At 41.6% G+C, this 19,021-nt stretch overlaps 1 protein-coding gene across 8 annotated transcripts in view; it reads right to left on the bottom strand.

Moving 5' to 3' along the window:
• SCUBE2 (signal peptide, CUB domain and EGF like domain containing 2) overlaps positions 1-19,021 on the bottom strand; it is a 54,808-nt gene that overhangs the window by 25,890 nt on the left and 9,897 nt on the right. For 7 of the 8 annotated variants that reach the window (XM_035890993.1, XM_035890994.1, XM_035890996.1 and 4 more), the window contains 9 exons: positions 16,973-17,095; positions 16,404-16,529; positions 13,021-13,155; positions 7,146-7,271; positions 6,645-6,761; positions 5,676-5,765; positions 3,910-4,026; positions 2,770-2,892; positions 849-965 (listed from right to left, as the gene is read on the bottom strand). In XM_035890993.1, the coding sequence (XP_035746886.1) occupies positions 849-965; positions 2,770-2,892; positions 3,910-4,026; positions 5,676-5,765; positions 6,645-6,761; positions 7,146-7,271; positions 13,021-13,155; positions 16,404-16,529; positions 16,973-17,095 (1,074 nt within the window). Of the gene's footprint in view, positions 1-848; positions 966-2,769; positions 2,893-3,909; positions 4,027-5,675; positions 5,766-6,644; positions 6,762-7,068; positions 7,272-13,020; positions 13,156-16,403; positions 16,530-16,972; positions 17,096-19,021 lie in introns of those variants that run through there. The other variant, XM_035891000.1, reaches the window with a different exon arrangement.

The following is a 19,021-nucleotide window of genomic DNA, read 5'->3' as shown; positions in this document are numbered from 1 at the left end:
CCATCCCTGGAAACATTCAAGACCAGGTTGGATGGGGCTGTGAGCAACCTGATCTAGTTAGTGGTGTCCCTGCTCACTGCAGGGGGGTTGGACTAGATGACCTCTAGGGGTCCCTTCCAACCCAAAACATTCTATGATTCTATGATTCTAAATAGGTCTTACTCAGAATTAAGTATGCATATGGAATCAGTAAGGTCTTGCCTACAGCTTATATGCAATAGGTTTAATTCCATTTAGTGTCTAGTTATTTATGTTGCCTCATCTTAATTCTGGGAATTTGTCGCAGAAATATTCACACTTGACACACATTGAGGTTCTGTGAACATCTTTCTCTCTTCCCTTGAACTTTTCTTGTAGGAAGGAGTAAAAGATTTAAGAGTATTAATCTTGGCTAATGTACATCAGCTAAATTCCAATCTACATCACTTGAGGATCACATGACATATGTACAAGGGCAACCTGCAAAATTGTAATTTTTGAAGTCATCTAGAGCTTTCTGTTCTTTAAGTCCTATTCCACTGACTTTTCAATGAAGTCAATGAGACTTCTGCACGTGAAAAATCCATCAAATTATGGCTTTCATATCCAGGTGCAAAATGCATCAGTTTGTTCTAATAGTCACAGGTGCTTTCTGGATGCATGGGGGGAAGGGAAAAATCATTTGAGCAAAGACAGAAATGAGCAGGATTAGTTTCTACTTTTGCTGTGCCTCTTTATCATGGCAAACAGTAAATTTTACTCTATACGTGTATTGCATATACATAGGCTTGTGTCTTGCACAGATACTAATTAGACCTGTGGCAACAGCACTCTATCAGCATGGCCCATAGTGTCTTTTTATAACTCACCTCCACAATGTGTGAAGCCATAGAGAGCATATCCTTTGTTACAAGTACACTCAAAGGTGCCTGGATGATTGATGCAAGTGTGGTCGCATGTCCGTTCAAAAGAGCATTCATCAATGTCTGCAGGTTTTAAAGGGATACATCAGTATCTTTCAGACTGACAAGGGAGCACTGATGAGCTAACAAAGTTGGACACAGAGAGCTGCACATTTATGTAAACTTAGCAAATTCTTTTAAGGCAAATAATCTAACATAATGAAATGACAACTTTTAAAAGAACAATTAGTTTGCCAAACAAGCTTTTTCTTGGCAAATATGAAAACTGCTGCTACATTTTTAACAATTATCTTTAAAAGAAATTATTTCTCTTCTTTGGGAGAAAAAAATACACTGACAAAACTCTTACTTCATTAAGAAAAGTCTACACAAGGTCTGCAGAAATAGATTTACAAAATAAAGTACTGCAAAGGCCATATTTTTAACTCTATATGAATATGCAGTGCTTGAGTCTGCTGAAAATCACCATGTTCTTTGAGATACACCTGAAGACAAATGACTGGAATAATTTGGTGAATTTTTCCATGGATCCATTATACTGTATATTTAGACTTCAATGTCTGTCTCTAAAAGCTTCTGAGATAACTGTTTTTTCCAGTGAAAGTTTTCCTTGGTATTACAATCACTTTGCACACATCTTCTTTGTAAAGCTTCATTAGTATAATAGCCTAATCATGAATTCAGTGAATTAAATGGTAAAATGGTAAAATTCCCATCACTTTGAGGCCCTGAATGTTTATTTTATCATCAAAAGCAACTAAAACTTCTATGCTAGTACATTATGCATACCATGTAAGAATGTTGCAAGATACAAAAAAGTTCACATCAACATCATTGACACATTACATTATTCTTTTTTCTCGGGCTTTGGTATGCTTCAAGGTACCACTTTTGAAACAATCTAGGGACAGTAACAGAAGTGACAGGGACAAAAGGGAGATGCAAGTCTTTAAAAACCATTCATAAACAGATTCCATTAAAAAACCCCACAAACTATATTGAAAATCTTACGGGTTTATAATGTTTGTTCCATGTAAATATTTATCCTTCTTTGTCTGATTTAAAAAGGGTAAAAATGCACCAAAAACCCAGGTGAAAATTATTTTCTGTTGGTCAGTTCAGCTTTCTGAAATTCATCATTAGTGTCAGCTGGCTGTCTAGGAAATGGAATTATTCACCTCCCCAATGGGCTGATTGGCTTTACATTGTTTCATACTGTAGCTCTTCCAAAACCACAGACCATTTTGATCTTTACATTTTAATGTATTTAAGCAGCTTAAACAGGATTGCTAACTCTCTACGTACAAACTATTACACAGAAAAGCAAATATGCTTTATAAGTCTCACAGGAGAAATCCATGTCATCCTAAAAATCAAATGCTCTATGAAGTTTTAGGGAATAGTGATTCCAGTCTGTCTACAGGCCTATAATTTCATAGATGACATGCTATGTCTTTCTTTTCTTTAAATAATGAACTCATGGCATCTAAATGTCCCACTAAGAAAAAACAATTACACTGCAATGGTGAACTAGTCAGTAAGATGGACAGAGAGATATTGTCTATTTTTCCCTGTAAATTATTTTAAAATCATTAATAGAAGGGGGGGAAAGCATTATCCTCATAAAGAGCTTTTTAATATGATGCTATCTCTGTCACTTCCAGATAATAATTCACTGTGCTGTTAACCATACCTCCTACAATAGTATCAAGCCAACTGTATTAACTCAACAGCTGTTTCAGAAAGGAAAAAAAAACAAAACTGAGGCATGGAAATTATTCTGGAGTCCATTATCACTTCATCATTGTAGTAGATGTCCAAGCCACGTTGATTTGTTCTACTTCTATTGCCTCTCCAGTGCACATACCTTGACAAGACTTCTCATCTGTTAATAATTTAAATCCTTTTCTGCAGCTGCAATCAAAACTGCCAACAGTGTTTTTACAGAAATGATCACAGCCTCCATTATTGGACTGGCATTCATCAATATCTGTAACAAAAAAAAAGTGCTTCAGCAAATAAACACAGTACATTCAACATACTTCCACTGCCAGATCCAGAAAACAGTCACGTCCAATTGGTTAGAGAAGCCCAGAAACAAAATCTAGCGAGACTACTACAAATTTTAAGGAAGATCATATCCAGCTCTTAAGAATGATCTGGCCCATTCAGTCCCATGACAGTGTATTTTGCTTTTATTTAACATATTGCTGTTAGTTACATTTGGGTACACGTATTCACAAAAGACCATTTCCCTAAGTTCTGTTTGGAAACATTTTGACTTAAATGTTCTTTAACAGGTTTTAGCTTTTTAAACATTCTCTCCATTTCCTCTTCCTAAGCCCTGCAGACATCTCAGGCAGAGAAGACTTCCTGAGCTACCCTGTCCTTTTCATGTCGATATTAGAATGAGTTCTTTATCTAATACTGACTCGGGCATAGGGATTCCACCATTTTTGGCTAGCAGAACAGTCTTAGCATCTAATCACTGGAAAGTGTATTCTAATACACAACCTAAATGCCCCTTATGCTCCTTTCCAGTACTCTCATTAGAGCTGCTTTGACCAGTGTAAGTAATTCTACTCACACATCCCTGTTTACACACTAATATTTACTTACAAACTGCTCTAATACCCAGCTGACTCTAGGTAAAATAGCAGTCTATTGGACTGCAGGCCTCTAAGAACCTATATGTCTACCTCTCCCAGTACTGACCTCTACCTTGCCACAGACCAGTATTACCTCCTATCAAACCTCACCTGTGAAAAATGGGGCCATCTTGGCAGGAGGGGTGGAAGTAGTGAGGGGGAGGGCAGAGCAGCAGAGATTCTCTGCACACAATGCACCTGATGTGATAGAAACTGCATGTCTACCCCTGGTTGCAGTCCTTTCTTAGGTGAGATTACATATACTTCCTTTTTCTCTGGACACTGGATTACCTTTATTTAGAGATGAACACTTACTGCAAGGTGTTGGTACACATATGTCCACAAGTTATAAAACTCACCTTTACATGTCTTCCCATCAAACTGGAGCGTGAATCCAACAGGACAGCTGCAGTGAACTCCAGTTGATGTATCTTTACACGTACGATCACAGCCACCATTATTTACTGCACATGTTTCTAGCCAACAAGATGAAGTTTGCTCAGGGATATTATCATGGTAACAAGCAACATCATGTGATACAAGGTACAGTTCCAATCACACTGCTATTCAACCACATTTAGCCTAGTATACATGAGCAACTACTAAACACATGTGTTGGCAAAATCCCTGCCTCAGCTACATCCAGTTTTTTGCAAAGACTCTACAAACTAAGATATTGTCTCTGGATATTCTCATCCTTAAACACAAAACCCTGCTCCTTGATGATGAATCTGTTCCTGTTGGTCTGTCTCCTTATGGCCACACTCAGCCCTGGCTGATCCTCTGACACTTCCCACCAATGCTCAGACACCTGGTTACACTCAGCACTACTAAACCAGTTTTCTTAAATCCCTCCCAATGCACCTTCACATGCTACCTGTGTTCCCAGTCATGGTAGATTACACCCACACTGAGCGTTCCTTCAGGCTTGTAACCCAGGTGCCATCTTAATCTAATGTTCCTCTAACTTTCCCCTATGCAAACAATGCCTAAATTTCACCAAACCTTTCTAGCCAACACCCCTAAAATACAGTTATTCACACCCAACTAAACAGAAATAACTCACTCTTTGGCATTCAAGCTCTTGTAGTCAGTCTAACCACCTCAGTCAGTCTAAGAACCTTTTCACTGGCTGGACAAATGCAACTTTATTCAGCACATACTGATTCAGAGAGCTGCAAAGACCATTTTCTATGTCTGCTTCTTAAAATCCTCTCCTTCTAGCTCTGTCTCCTCATTTTCTGCAGCTTCAAGCATACACTGCTTATTCTCAAGTTTTGAGACCTTTACTGGTTTATTCCTTCCCAGTCTCTCATCTCACATGCAATATTGGGAGGCTGAGTCCAACCTCCATGTGAAGACAGAGTGCCTCTTCTTTCTTCCTCTTTCCACGGGAAGGTCATTTTTTTTCAAAATGAGGGTATTCATTTAAGCATCTAAATATGGATTCAGGAGCTCAGTCCTATTCAGTATAGCTAGTCCTATACTTTTGGTAGTTTCTTCCTCAGCCTCCACACTCTGTGCCGCTTCTGTGGCCAATGCCAATAAGCACAGCAAATCACCCTGACTGCCCGGAGTGAAGGCTTTTGAGAGGTGGACATCCACTGACCCAGCTGCCCTGAGATCACAGTGACTGTTTCTCAAGCCAGTGCCTTCCCAGTAGTGACAGACCCTCAGAGGCTGGCATTCTGGGCCAGACGCAAACTCCTCTAGGAAGAATAGGATGGTCTTGTATCCTAACACATTATTCCAGATGCAATCCACCACTGGGCCCAATTCTCTTACGTGCAGAAGTATACTTTCAGTTGAAGAGAAGCAGTAAAACACTGATTCCTCCACAATCACTTGGCTAAAACTGTAGCACAGATGGGATTGTACTGCATTCCCACAATGAATTAGAACCATGGAAACATATACTACTTCAAGGACAAGTTCCTGACACCTCCTACTGACCACCACAAACAATGTACACAGTTTCTTATACACTATGGAATATTATTATTTCCTGGAGCATCTCAGGCAGAATTCAGCCCAGAGCTATGATGGTTACAAAAAAATAAACCCCAAATCTTCAATCTAAAAAATTTCAGCAAACAACAGAATTATTTTGGATAAGCACTTTTACCCATAAGCAACCGTCGCTTCACCCTCTTGTCCACATCAGCTCCTGCTGTAGTGTTTCCCTCAGAAATTTCAACAGCAGCCTCTTCCCTCTCTGAGAGGAACATGAAAAAAACAAGAGAGTAAAGATGCCCTGACCAGAAGCCTCACCTGATATCCAATACATACACACATGCAAACAGCTGCCTCGCACACTGAATTATCAGAGACAGTCAGAACTGACCAGGCAGAAATAATTTAAAAAAAAAAAAAAAAAAGAAATAATGAAAAACATGAAGACCCTTCAGTCAAAACCATGAGAATACTTTGCTTTTGTTGCTTCCTTACAACTCATGTTTGCTTCAGTATTCTTCACAAAACAGAAGATGTGCTACGGATGTAGTGAACAGCAATAAGATGAAAGAGCTAACTGAACTATCATGAACTGTTCTGTTAAGAGCACATTGTCATCATCTATCATGGACTAATACAAGGACCAGACAGTTATGCCTGAGCATTTGATTTCAAAAAACAGACAACAAACTCTTCCAGAGACAGGAAGAGTTTATGAATCTTAAGTGCTTTCTTTACTGGATAACTGCCTTGCAAAAATTGTACTTCAATTGAATTCGGAGTTCTGGTTTTAACAGACGTACTGCTTGGTCACACTCTCTGGCTCATGCTATACAAGAAACTGAACCTAAAATATCCTAGAGGGAAGGGAGTCTTCTCTGGTTAGTGACAGGGCTCGCGCTTCAGAGGGACCAGTGATAATTACAGGCTGCAGTAGTATTAGGTAGCTACTTAAATAGGGAAGCATATGTTGCCTGGACCTAACCAACTCACTCATGCACTAGCAGGTTTCTTCGTTTTGGATTCCCTGGCATTTTCTAGCCATACTATTATGAAGAGCATTAATCACACACACACAGCAATGCCACACCACTCAAGTTAGTCATCAACAGAAAACTACTTCCCTCCACTGTATACTGACCCAGGCAGGTTTTCCCATCCACATGCATGATGTACTTGGGGTGACATCCACAAATAGGCCCATTATCAGCATCATCACATGTATGTTGACAGCCACCATTTCCGTGATTACATGTTACTAGGAAGAAAATATATGTTACATCTCACAAGTACTTCCAGCATCTTTGAAAGACAGTGTGCAATTTTGTCTGTTTGACCATGCAATACACCTTCCTAACATGCCCCTGTCCTGAAGAACTCTGAGACTGCAGAGTTCTCTTGTGGAGTTGAACTTCCCATCATTATGAACGATGACTCAATTCCCAGACTACAGATACTGTAGCAACCAATAGATTGGTGTGATAGTGTCCAGCAAAGCCATTGATTCTAGTTTAATTCAAATGCACACGATTTAGGCGTGTCATCCCAGTTTAGCTATAACATACCAAATCCCATATCACTGCAAACAGAACACTATTTGTTCACTTTGGGAAACCATAAGCATATGCAGAATGTTGCATACAAATGCAGCTCCTCTGATTCTTGGACAGTTCAAATCCTGGTCGGCATTCACAAGCAACTCCTCCTTTGGGTGTTTCTCTGCAGATGTGGGCACAGCCATGATCTTTATTCATGCAGCTCATGCCTTCTGCAAAACAGGACAAGTGCAAGAGCGTCAGCATCCTCAGCATCTCTGTGTGCAGGCAACAGTCAAATAAAGTCAGTTCAATACACACATAGACAACAGCCTGCTACTTCTGGGAAGACTCCAGTGTTAGGACAAGAAGTATAAGCTTACAGACAGGAAAGGCAGAAAGTCCAACCCTGCAAAGTCAATGGCCCCAAGGTTTCTTCATCTGTGATCTCTTCTGCATTCATGTTCTTTGACTTCAAGGTCAAAAAGCAACATCCCTAGATTTGTACAGCATCTGCATTCTCATCCAATCCTCTTACTTTATACCAGTGTTTATAAACTTCCTCATTTCTTTTATAAAAATGGCAAGGCAGCTGGTACCTGGCAAGATCAAAGTCTTAAAGCTAAGTTCTTACTTCTCTGATTAAAAGAGCAGCCACCAAGTCATCCCTATTTCAATTACTGGCCTAAAAAGCAGATTCCCAAAGTCATAACCTACCTCAGCAGTGACCAAGTAGCGACCAGGCAGACATGCAGATTGTTCGTATGCTGTATGTCAATTCTCTTTTTTGTTAACCATTTTGTTTTCATTTTTTTTCTGATTTCAATAAATACCTCCCAAAATAACCCCATTGGGGATTATCACAGTGTTCAGTATTTCTACACACCTTCCCAGCTGGACAGCATTTAGTGCCAGTGGCTTCTTTAACCAAATGAAAAAGCAATGTGACATAGTGACTTTCTTCCTTTTGGTGCACCACCTAAAAACACCCTGTCGTTTTTGTCTCTGACAGTTACAAGCTCTAACTGCATCAGCACTCAATGACTGCCAGAGTGCCTTGTCTGGCCTTAGCAAAAAGTTAAAGTCAATTAAACAGGGAGGAATCGTTCCTAGAATTACTGTAAAAACTTCTTTCAACTTGCCCCATGGTTCTGCTAAATCAATGCCTTTGCCATTGGCAAGATGGTGACACCATTTGTACGCACACACCTTAAAATTACACAACAGCTGGCTGAGTTATCAAAAGGGATCATTAGACCCAATTAAAAGATTAGTTTTTCTTCTAACGGTACACCACAGATTTTTGCTAAAGTCTTCTATAGTGCTACAAAACTGGGAGAGAGAAGGCAACTGAATGTTCTCCTCAGGTATAATAGAGAACACACCTTTGCCAGCAAATTCTCTGCCTTGGTGCATTTGGCTTTTATAAGACATGTTACACCAAAATGTTCTTTCTTCTTGGCAAGAACACTTCAGTCAGTTGAGAAGACTAAGTGGAGAATACTTTGGCGGCAAGGGCTTATCCTGCACTACCTCAGTGAGCTTCTACCAAGTTAGCAGATGCACAATCAGAGAGAGAATGAAAAGGGTGACCATGTTGCGAAAAAAGGATTGTGCGAACAATTCCACACTCATTTTTTTAAACTTACACAGCCTTTTTTGCAGCCTTAGTATTAAATGAAACAAAAATACTCTATTGGCAAGCAGAGGTCAGCTTGTCACCATTATTCCACTACACTTCAATTAGGTCCTTGCTCTGCACACAACTATTCTCACCATCTGAAACACAAGCTACAGTACCTTTTCTCTATTAAGACAGCTTTAAGCAACAAAAGAAGGGATATTGCAGAGCCTAGATTATTCTGCTCTGCTGGCTTTTTGATTCCTTTCCCACAGTGAGAACTCTGTAGAAGTCTAACAAGACAATGACACTTCAAATCCTGCAGCACACAGACACAGCCCAAGGAGCCCACATGAAAGCTGTCATCCGTTATTGTGCTGTCAGTCAAAGAATGAGACAACCTATGAGGCCACAAATTAGCCTCATTGACTCTCGTGGCTTGGTGACATTTCTGTTCTTAAGCATGCAATATGATTTGGTCTGTTAGCTCAGAGGCGTTAGAAAGCATTAAGAGAATTAGCAGCTTAGTTTCTGTTAACAAAGTTATTCTTTTGTCTCTATTAAGCTACCAAAGGGGAAACTGTTCAAGCAGGTACTTTGGTAAAGTTCACTGACATCAGACAAATCTTTTAAATGCTCAGTTTGGGATTGCTCTGTTCTGAGTGAGCAGAATTAAATCAGGTCTCCACAGAAAGCTAAAACTGCACTTCCCAAACTAGGGCACATTTTAATAACAAAATACCCATTGTGTAACAAGGTACATGACCAAACCCACCGAAATCCAGCTGATCCAAAAGACAGCGTTTCACAGAAGACAGATACATCCACACATTCTAGCATTTACTATGAAGCTGCTGCTTGTTTCCAAAGGTGGTAGAAGATTTCTACTCAGCCCCATTTTATAAGGTTGTATTAAAGAAACGTCTGTAGAACCATAAATGGTGTGTGACCACAAACTCTCTCACAAACACAAAATGTCCCAGGTCACATTGTTTGCAATGGCAGATTGTGGTCCAGAACTAAACCCCAAACTAGTTTTGGTCAAATCCCACCACATGCTTCCCAGACATACAATTTCTCTCACAGAAGACCCTGCCCTACTGACACATGAGTGTCTTGGGATGGCTGAGTCTCTTGATCACCACACTCAGCCAAGAGAGCTGAATGCAGTGCCTGCCTGGCCTAGCGCACCCCAAGCCAGATGAGCCTTTTCTGATGACTGGACTTTTGCGAAGTTACCCAAACTTCAGTCAGATCTGAGCACTCCTGTCACTGGCAAGACACAAGCAAAAAGCCAGCATGGTATTTCCCTATCAGGTCACGTTAAATTAATCTCTGACATGTATGATCTGTGTTTAAATCTTTGTTTTTTTTACACAGATGATGTAGGGACATCACCACCAATCCGCTAAGAACATTAAGGCTCCGTTTAGGGCACATTCAAACAGGCGCTCCCTCAGGGCAGAGGGAGAGGATGCAACTGTACAAAGAACTACCAGAGGTTCTCAGAGGCACCTTCTAATAGCCAAATGGCAAGGAGCACCAGCACAGCCAGCAGAAAAGGGCAACCCAGGAATGCTTTAGTCTTTTTTCATGCTTTCTACACCCTTGTGTTAAGGCAACTGTTTCCAAAAAGCTTTTTAGTTATCACTGTTCTCCATGGCCAGAAGGATTCCAAGAGCAACAGCTGAGATGATTTCAGTCCACGCAGGGATTTCAAATGTGGCTTTCATCTGGAAGGTCCAATTCACTCCCATTGATTCAGCCCAACAAGAAGATAGCTACGACTGTGAAATACCACAAGGGAGAGTAGCAAGATTTGTCATTCACAGCAATAGCAACCACAAGATGTACTATGTATGTACTCATGAAAAACTCTTGTTTTCTTTCAAATTTTTGTATTCTCTAGTATGGAACAAGTTAAACACAGAAACAAGCTACATGTGCATGGCTGCCTTGTCAGCTTCTGTAACAGCCTCCCACATATACATGAAGAGCAGCTCATTCAGAGCAGACAGACAAGGAAAAAAAAATAGGATCGTGCACAACTTCCCAAGACACTCTTAGTTCCCACTGTTCAAGCAAGGGCTAGGCAGAACCATCAAGCCCCCCAGAGTACCCCTGTGCTTCAGGCTAACAGCCATATCAGATGAAAAATCAACTTTAATTATCAAACTCTCCTTTAATAGCTACCTGACCTGGAGTCCCATGTCACAGTAGGTGAGAGGGAACCCAGAGGATAACTGCTGGTAAGACTTGGAAGGGCCGATGATTCTTAGGTTGCCCTGTTACGCTGGTCATCAGGAGGAATACAACAGCCCCAAGCCTCTCTACTTCTCCTATCTCAACTCCAGTTGACTCTCTTTCTGTGTATGTAAAGGCCAGTATTGCAGACCACTAGGAAGGTGTCTCAAGCATTAACATATGTGCACTCTTAACTGGGCTGGGAGACAGGGAAGGAAATACTCCCTTATATTACAGATAAAAAGCAAAACTGAATAGATGGTCTAAGCAGTAGGTGCCAAATGCAGTTTTGATCAACACTGTGAGGTCTCAAAATAGAACTAATAAAGTATATATGCTAAGGGATGCTTACACAAGACAGAGAATAGAAGACCTAGCAATGAGCAGAAAAGCAGAGAACAAAGTCAGGGGAATGATAAAGTAGCAAGATTTGGCTTACAACAGACCTGCCCACCCAAGGAAAAAAAAAAAAAAAAAGAAACAGAAAAGTGGGGAATCCCATGGGGCATTTCTTCACAGTAATGGGGGGAGGAAGGAGTGAAACAGTCGCAGCATAATCTGAAAAAAATTACTTTTAAAGAAAATAAAAAAACCAAACACTTCTGTATTTTAGTATGAAGAAAAAAAAGCATTTCAGGCAAAACCAGTATGGGTTTTTTTTTCTTAAGACTAGTTTCCATAGAAATATATTTTATTTAGTATTTTTTAGGAAAAATGCATCTTTTTTTCCTCTTGATTTACTTTTTCAAAGAAAAAAAAAAAGACTAAATTAAGTGGAAATTTGGTTTTATGGAAAAAAGGCCTTTTTTGCCAAAAAGTTAAAAGAAATTAACTGCATCTTTAAAAATAAGAGAACAGAGGTAGAATTCCAAAGGTATAATTTAGGGAACAAATATTAATGATAGGAAATGCTGCTGCTGTTTGTTCAGGAGAGTAGAAGGCACTCAAGTAGCAGCAAGTAAGAATAAAAAGAGTTGGAAGTTTTTCCTCCCTTGGCATCCGACAAGACAGGAGTTCAAGCAACTGATTTTCATCCTTAGATTCATCATCCACGCACACACACAAACACACGTCACAGCCAGCAAGGCACCATGAAGGGAATGCCTTGCCCCACCACTGCAGCCTTCCTGCTTGTCCCCGCTCCTGGCTCAGCTCCTGCAGAGGCAAGCAGAGCAAGTGCCTGAGAAATCACCACGCGTCAGCAGACCCCCAGGAGACCAAGCCCAGTACCAGAGAAGCTGAGAATACAAATTCTTAATTCAAACAAAAGATCAATTCAGCTACATCAGATGACAGCCACCTCAGCACACTCATCTGCGGATGGCCATATATGTCTGTAAATGTTGATCTCTTCACGATGGGGATTTTTAAAGTGAGATTTGTTTATTCATGCTCAGATTCCTCTTATAGTCATGCCAACGATAAGCCATAGATTAAAGAAAGCTTTGCAGCTTTAAATACTTCTTAGTAAGATATTCACTGTACAGTTCAATGGACAACTCCCTGATCTGAGCAACCACTTTAAAGTATTCCCTTGGGGCATCCAAAATAATTTTGTTCAATCAGATGTCTAATTAGATATCCAAGGCTCTCTGATCTCTCAAAGGTCGCTTCATAAAGGTTTCACTCAAAACAAAGAACGTGATCTGAATACCTTTGGGGCTGACAAACAGTAAATCTCTTAGCTGAAACCTAAACACTGCACAGGGAATCTGAAAGGTACCTGAAGGTAATGCAGGTATTACCCTGTAACTAAAGCTAATGGAAATGGTCAGAACTCACTGTCCTTCAATTTGTTGCCATTCCCTGGATCAGGACACAACTTAGCTGCACAACAGAGTATAAAGTACACTGGGAGCATGGCAGTACAACCTTTCACGAGCACAACATGGCAGACATACAGGTGGGATCAAAGGGGCAGAAGGGATGTAAAGAGTCTTCAAAGTCACTTAGAAGATTCTGACACACTGTTCCTTTCAGAAGGAGTGAAGACTTCAAGACCCTTCACAGCTTTGAAAAACTCAGCCTAAAAATACTTCTGAAGCTGCTTTAGAGATTTTTGCAGCTAGCTTCTGTCAAAAACTCCTGCTTGGTGCCTGGAGAGAAGCAGCCAGTACCTTCTGAGCGGTGGATGCACGTATGCTGGTTATCACTTAGAAAGAACCCTTCCTTACAGCGACATTCATAGCTCCCCACAGTGTTGACACAAACATGCTGGCAACCACCATTGTTGAACATGCATTCGTCTGTATCTGAAAGAGAGAGAGAAGGAGAGAGATCAGCTTTGTACTAACACCAATACACTCCTATTGGCAGCAGCTGCTCAACATGCAGTACAGACAGACATCTACTCGGCATGTAACCACCCAGGCAGCTTAGACACCCCAGGCTAGCCTGCTGTTATTGTTGTTGGTCTGTCATCCTTGGGAAAGTATATTTGTGCTGCTGCTCTTCCCCTGTTTGCAGTTTGCCCAGTCACAGGGCTCCCAAGAAATGCTGGCCAACTAACCAGAGTTACTGGTTACAACTAAGGCCGAGCAGCCTCAGTGCAGCCAGAAGCAGGGGTCCACACTCCACCTCCGTGAATGCACTCTGCCTCTCAGTGCAGCGGGGTAGTAGTACTACCGCTCAGCAGCCCAGCACATTTACATCGAGGCTGAGCATCCATACGTGGTTCTGTCTTGCTCAGTGGGATGCAACTTTGCCTCCAAACCCATCCAAGCTAATAAAGGTGGTTTTTTCAGAAAGCTCCCCATTCTGAAGCAAAGGTGTAACAAGAAAAATACAAACCTCAGAATAAATTTACCTGAAAACCTATCCTCTGCTCCTTACTTTCACTGTAGCTAGAATTCACACATCACATCTGTTCTGATGCTCCATTTGACTTGTTATCCTTCCTCAACTCTAAGGTCATCACCACTTACCATCAAGGCTGCTGCTGTGTTGCCTGACTGCAGTCAAGGACAAGAGCAGAAGCTCTGGAAATAGTTTTAATGTTGATTTTGCAATATTCAGAGCTTCAACAATAGCAGAGAATATAGAAAGGCTCTTCTTGCAAGATAACCAAGAGAAACAAAGAACAGAAAAACTTTAGCTAAGCCTCTGAACAGTATGCTCATCCCAACCTCCAATTCTTTGGAATTTTACCCCTTAATAAGCAGAGGTTTTTGTAACCAGTACCAGCAAAGAATTTTCCTACCCTAAATTTCAGAAATGCCCATGTGAACAGGAAGTGAAAACACTCAATCCCTTAAAAAACATTGCTGAGACAAAGCAGTGGTCTCATTTGCAAATTCATATGGAACATCATGTTTGCTCCCTGTTCTGTTCATTGTTCCTGTGCTAATAGTACAATGTTTTTAATTTAACATTGTAGCATTTCTGGCATAAAACAGCTGTCTTCTAAAAAAAGGAGAAAGAGAAAGGCTTTTAGTACAAAGCATAACATAGCATTACAACAGATTTAATTTCTACTGAAGGCAATGAATAAGCCAATTGGATGCAAAAGAATGTGACCTGCTATAGCAAAAAGAGCGGCTGACATATCTCAATCACAGAGAAGCTGAGTATTTCAGAGTTCTACAGTGATGTGAATGTGCAAACAATCATGAATAAACAGCCACTATGAGCCTTTAGCACTACAGATTTGAACTCCAGCAGATGTTTCTGTCTTACAGACCTTGGAAAGCTTTCAAAAAAATCATCTTTCCAACAAGTAATTGTCTATTTGGCTTAAACCCAGGCACACAGCCGAGATCTTCAAAAATAAGGGTGAGAGGAGGGCAACCTTGGCGTGAACAAAGTAAATAAGCAGATTAAGAGAAGATGTCATCCAATATACCGCATGCCAAAATATTTATTTAACATTTACATAGCATCTCAAAATTGGCAGGTCAGTGGTAAAAACTTCATTGTACATCAATGACATTTTATTTTAAAAAGTCTGCCATACAATATTAAGCAGCTTCCCAGTAACATAGCAGATGGTAGATTTTGGTCTAAGTTATGTCTAGGTCTTACTGATCACAAACAAGTCAGCTGAAGTATGCCCTAGAGGGGCTACTGGATACCAAGGGAATACACCCTTTGGTGGCATTGTAAGAGGCAATGCATTCACTTGTATTCAGCCCTTCATGGTAACCTCAGCTGAACTCCACTGTGTGTTTGTTTACACAAATGCACTAGAGAAAAATAAGATGGCCTTCCTATTAAAGTATCAGCAGATATTTTGCTTTTCTACTTTCTTCAGTGAAATAGTTGAAATTTAGTGACTTCATCTTCTCCTCTCTTACACTGTAATGAAATTAATCCTTGGGCAAGCACCAGGTTCCCAGCAGGTAAAACCCAACACAGTCCCACTGGAGACTCCAGAGCTTCTCTGATTTGTCCCAGCAGAATATACAGCCCAGGGATGGTCTGATCCCCCACCCAAGATGCCATACACTAGTGGGAAATACCCCAGCCAAACTAATCATGATCTTAAAATTACGCTGTGAGAGCAAGTTTCCCTCTGACTGATACAGATATGGAAGCCTGCCTGGGCACACACTCAGTGCAGCAGAAGAGAAAAACTGAGCCATCTCTGAAAAAGTAAATGGGACAGGTACCACAGCGCAGGGCAGAGCCGCTCAGGGTACCCAGCATGGGTCCTGGAAGCAGGACAGCTTCATCGACGTGAGGCTCTGTCCCAGGGAAATAACACTGGCAGCATACCACACCACCAACAGGCTGGCAGCTCCTGTGTTTCTGTACACTGCTGCACTGTGTGCCAAAGAATAGCATCACAGTAAAACCACAAGGTCTTGTTATCCATTTTTAAAGATTTTCACCTGCTGGTGCACAAGAAGAAAGAAACTATCGAGGTCTTAAATAAAGAAAATGAGGGTGAGGGAGAGTGTGTGCATGTGGGGTCAAGGGAGTCTTGCCAGGATTGAACACATTTCCAGAGTTGCGTACTGTGCTTCACGCTAACCACCCAGGGAAGCTCCAAGCATTTGGCTTAGTCCCTCTGTACTTCAATGGCCTCTAGCATATACAGCTACCGCACACTCCCAGCTGTCCTTTCCTTACAGCCTGTGTGCCAGGAAGTACTAACACACACTATGAGTGAGAAGCCCACACGCTATAGATGTATGAGCAAGATTTCTAAGCCTGGAGACACACCTGAGAACTGATCCTAAACTAACTTTGGAACAGAAAAGACAATGAGAGCACATGTTCTTTTATATAAACTCATTTAGAGTAATAACAGATGGCACTTCACACATTTTAACCCAAAGCACTTAACAGAAACGTAGCACAACTACCCTTCTCATTTACAGAGGGGGAAAGAGCCATGCTAGGATGGTACACCAACACCTGGGGCTCCTTAGTCCCATATGTAACACTTTTCTCCAGCTGAGCCAATTCAGCCCAACAGATAGCCACGCATTTCCCATGGATGCAGTTAAAGGGTTATGTTAGCATCACCACTCAAAATGTTCATGAATACACTTCTTACCCAGGCAGTTGTGGCCATCGTGAGCCAACATAAAGCCATCGTAGCAAGTACAGCGGTAATTTCCTGGAATGTTGAAACACTCATGGACACAGCCTCCATTGAAGTCGTTATCGCATTCATCAATGTCTAAGGAATAAAGTAAAAGTCAGTATGATGGATGCTTGCTTGAGTGTTATAGACAGTCAGAGATGCGACTGTGTAAATGTGAGCAGCAACTGCTGTCCAAAATCATCGTCTTGCAAACAGACTATACTTCATACATTACTTGCTGAATGTTTCTAAAGAGTGACAAAATGCCCCGAGATTCCCATGTAGCTTTACCTTATAGCAGTTTTTAAGGCTGTTAGTTAAACAACAAATTAATTATTAGATCAACTGATATTAATAGGTGAAAAGCCATGCAATCCATTTGCTTTTGATTTTGTAAACAAGAAGTGAATCAGGTGAAGAAACAATGACTATTTTGATTTAAAAACATCCTCCATATTCTAACCCATTATTTTTAATGGCTCTGTCTTAGAAATACCTCATGCTGACAGAGGCAGAGCATAGCACTTCCATCACTTTACCTTCACATTTCTTCCCTTCGCCAGTGTAACCCACTTTGCACATGCACTTGTACAGCTTCGGAGTGTTTTGGCAAATAGCATCCGGGTGGCAGTCATCAAGCCCCAGGGCACATTCATCCACATCTGTGGAAAGACAAGATTCAGAAGGGATGTCAGAAGGTGGAGAAGAGGGCACGTCTCCTGTACACACGACATAATGACGCAGATGTACACAACACGATGACGTGGTGCGTGCGTGCATATTATAAGTATTTGTGAGCCGCGATGGAAACATGCAGAGACCATATCTGAACTTAAATTTGTATAATGCTCTAGCTCCATATAGATGTATTTGTATGCAATTAAGATAAGCTTGTGTTAAGCTTTGGTACCCACTTATAAGTACTTCCAGAACAATCTATTATGGGCTAGATCCTCCATGAGATTTAGCTGACAGTTTTACAAGGATTCATCACAGACAGTTCATCTTTCTGGTTAACAAAAAACAGTTACTGAAAGAGTTATTGATCACATCTGTGACATCACCCCGAGGAAGCCCAATGATTTTTAAACTAAAAGGGGAGTTACAGATATGTACTTTCAAAGCCACCACCAACATGTTAAAAGGCTGACTTACCATTAAAGAGATGTATAATTTATAAATAATGTCAATTTTTTTAATACAAGAACAGTATCTGGTGAGCAGCATTGCCAAATCACCTGGGCAGCAATCACAAAGCACAGCATACTGAAGCAAAACATCCAGGTGGAAACTTCAGAGCAGAGGAAATGAGAAGAAAGGGAAACATCAACAGGAGGAAATCCTGGAGACGAAGAAGTATAGACAGAAGAAGAGGAAGAAAAGTTATGGGCAGCAGGAGACATCAGCAGAAGTCTTTCATACAGCAGAAGAGAATTCAAACACAGAAACAAGATTTCCAGCAACTGGCTAAAAGGAAGAATTGCAGAAGCACCACCCCACATTGGTACAAAAAGTGACTCCTAAAATAACAGGATGAATTGCAGGAGCATCAGCAGAAGGTGACCACTTAAGTAGTCAGCCACTTTTTGTAGTGGCGATCAGTTTCTAACAGGGAATTTCAGCCAGCACCTCTCCCACTTCAGTTTCCAGCATCAGAAAGTATTCATGTAGTTTTAACTCCTAATGGCGTTTGGCAGCAGGAAACAAGGCAAAGAGCCAGTGCTACAGCAGCAGTGCTCTCCTGGCCCTCAGGTGTACACAGAACAGCGATGGGGTCCTCAGATACCACCTCCAGAAAGAAGGGGAAGGTGGAAAACAGCAAGAGAGAGAAGCAGAATCTGCTTCCTCTCAAAGAGGAAAAGTCGAGCCATTAAAAAAAGAGGGAAAGCAGTGAACTGAGGAAGCAAGTAATGCAAGGAGGGGCACAGGGAATTGTTGGGGGGCCTCCAGCTGGTGGGATTCGGGTGGACGGGGCAGGAGGAAAGGATGGGCAGGGGAGGAAAAACAGTGGACAGAAAAAAGTGTTAGCCGCCTGCGCTGGCTGCGGACCCCCTGCACGGTGAGGTCTCCCCTTCCCAGCCCGGGCTAGGGAGGGGGCTTCTTTCAAAGCTATGGCATAGAGACGTCAACTACACCTCATGCCAGCAGCAAAACAGCTCTTATTTTTACAATAATCCTCTGTAATCTGCAGTTCGCAGGGAAGAACAGTGGCAGCTCCCCCCCCCCAGCGTTCATTAATGCATACAGAAGCATGGAAAAGAGGGCTAGGAAAAAATCACTGGGCACCGGGAGCGAGATTTCCTCGTGTAGTGGCAGTAGCCAGAGCCGAAGAGAGACCCTCGAGGAGAGAGACTGTGAGCAAACATTGCAGCCTTAAACTTGGCAGTAAGGCGGGCGCGGAGGAGGCTGCAGGAAGAGTTACCGGGTTTATTCCTCGGCCACTAACGGCAGATTAAGCCGCGATATACGCGGGGTTTACCTCCCCGCTCCTTCGGCAAAGGTGAGCCGTTAGCCGGGTGCCTACCCCCCGGGGCCAGCCCCGCTCCCAGACGAGACCGCCTGGAAAGCGGCGTTGGAACGGCCAGCGG

This window comes from Egretta garzetta, unplaced genomic scaffold (genome assembly GCF_000687185.1).
Source record: "Egretta garzetta isolate BGI_Z169 unplaced genomic scaffold, ASM68718v1 scaffold133, whole genome shotgun sequence".
In the NCBI taxonomy this organism is placed as follows: domain Eukaryota; kingdom Metazoa; phylum Chordata; class Aves; order Pelecaniformes; family Ardeidae; genus Egretta; species Egretta garzetta.
This window is presented reverse-complemented; position numbering and strand designations above follow the sequence as displayed.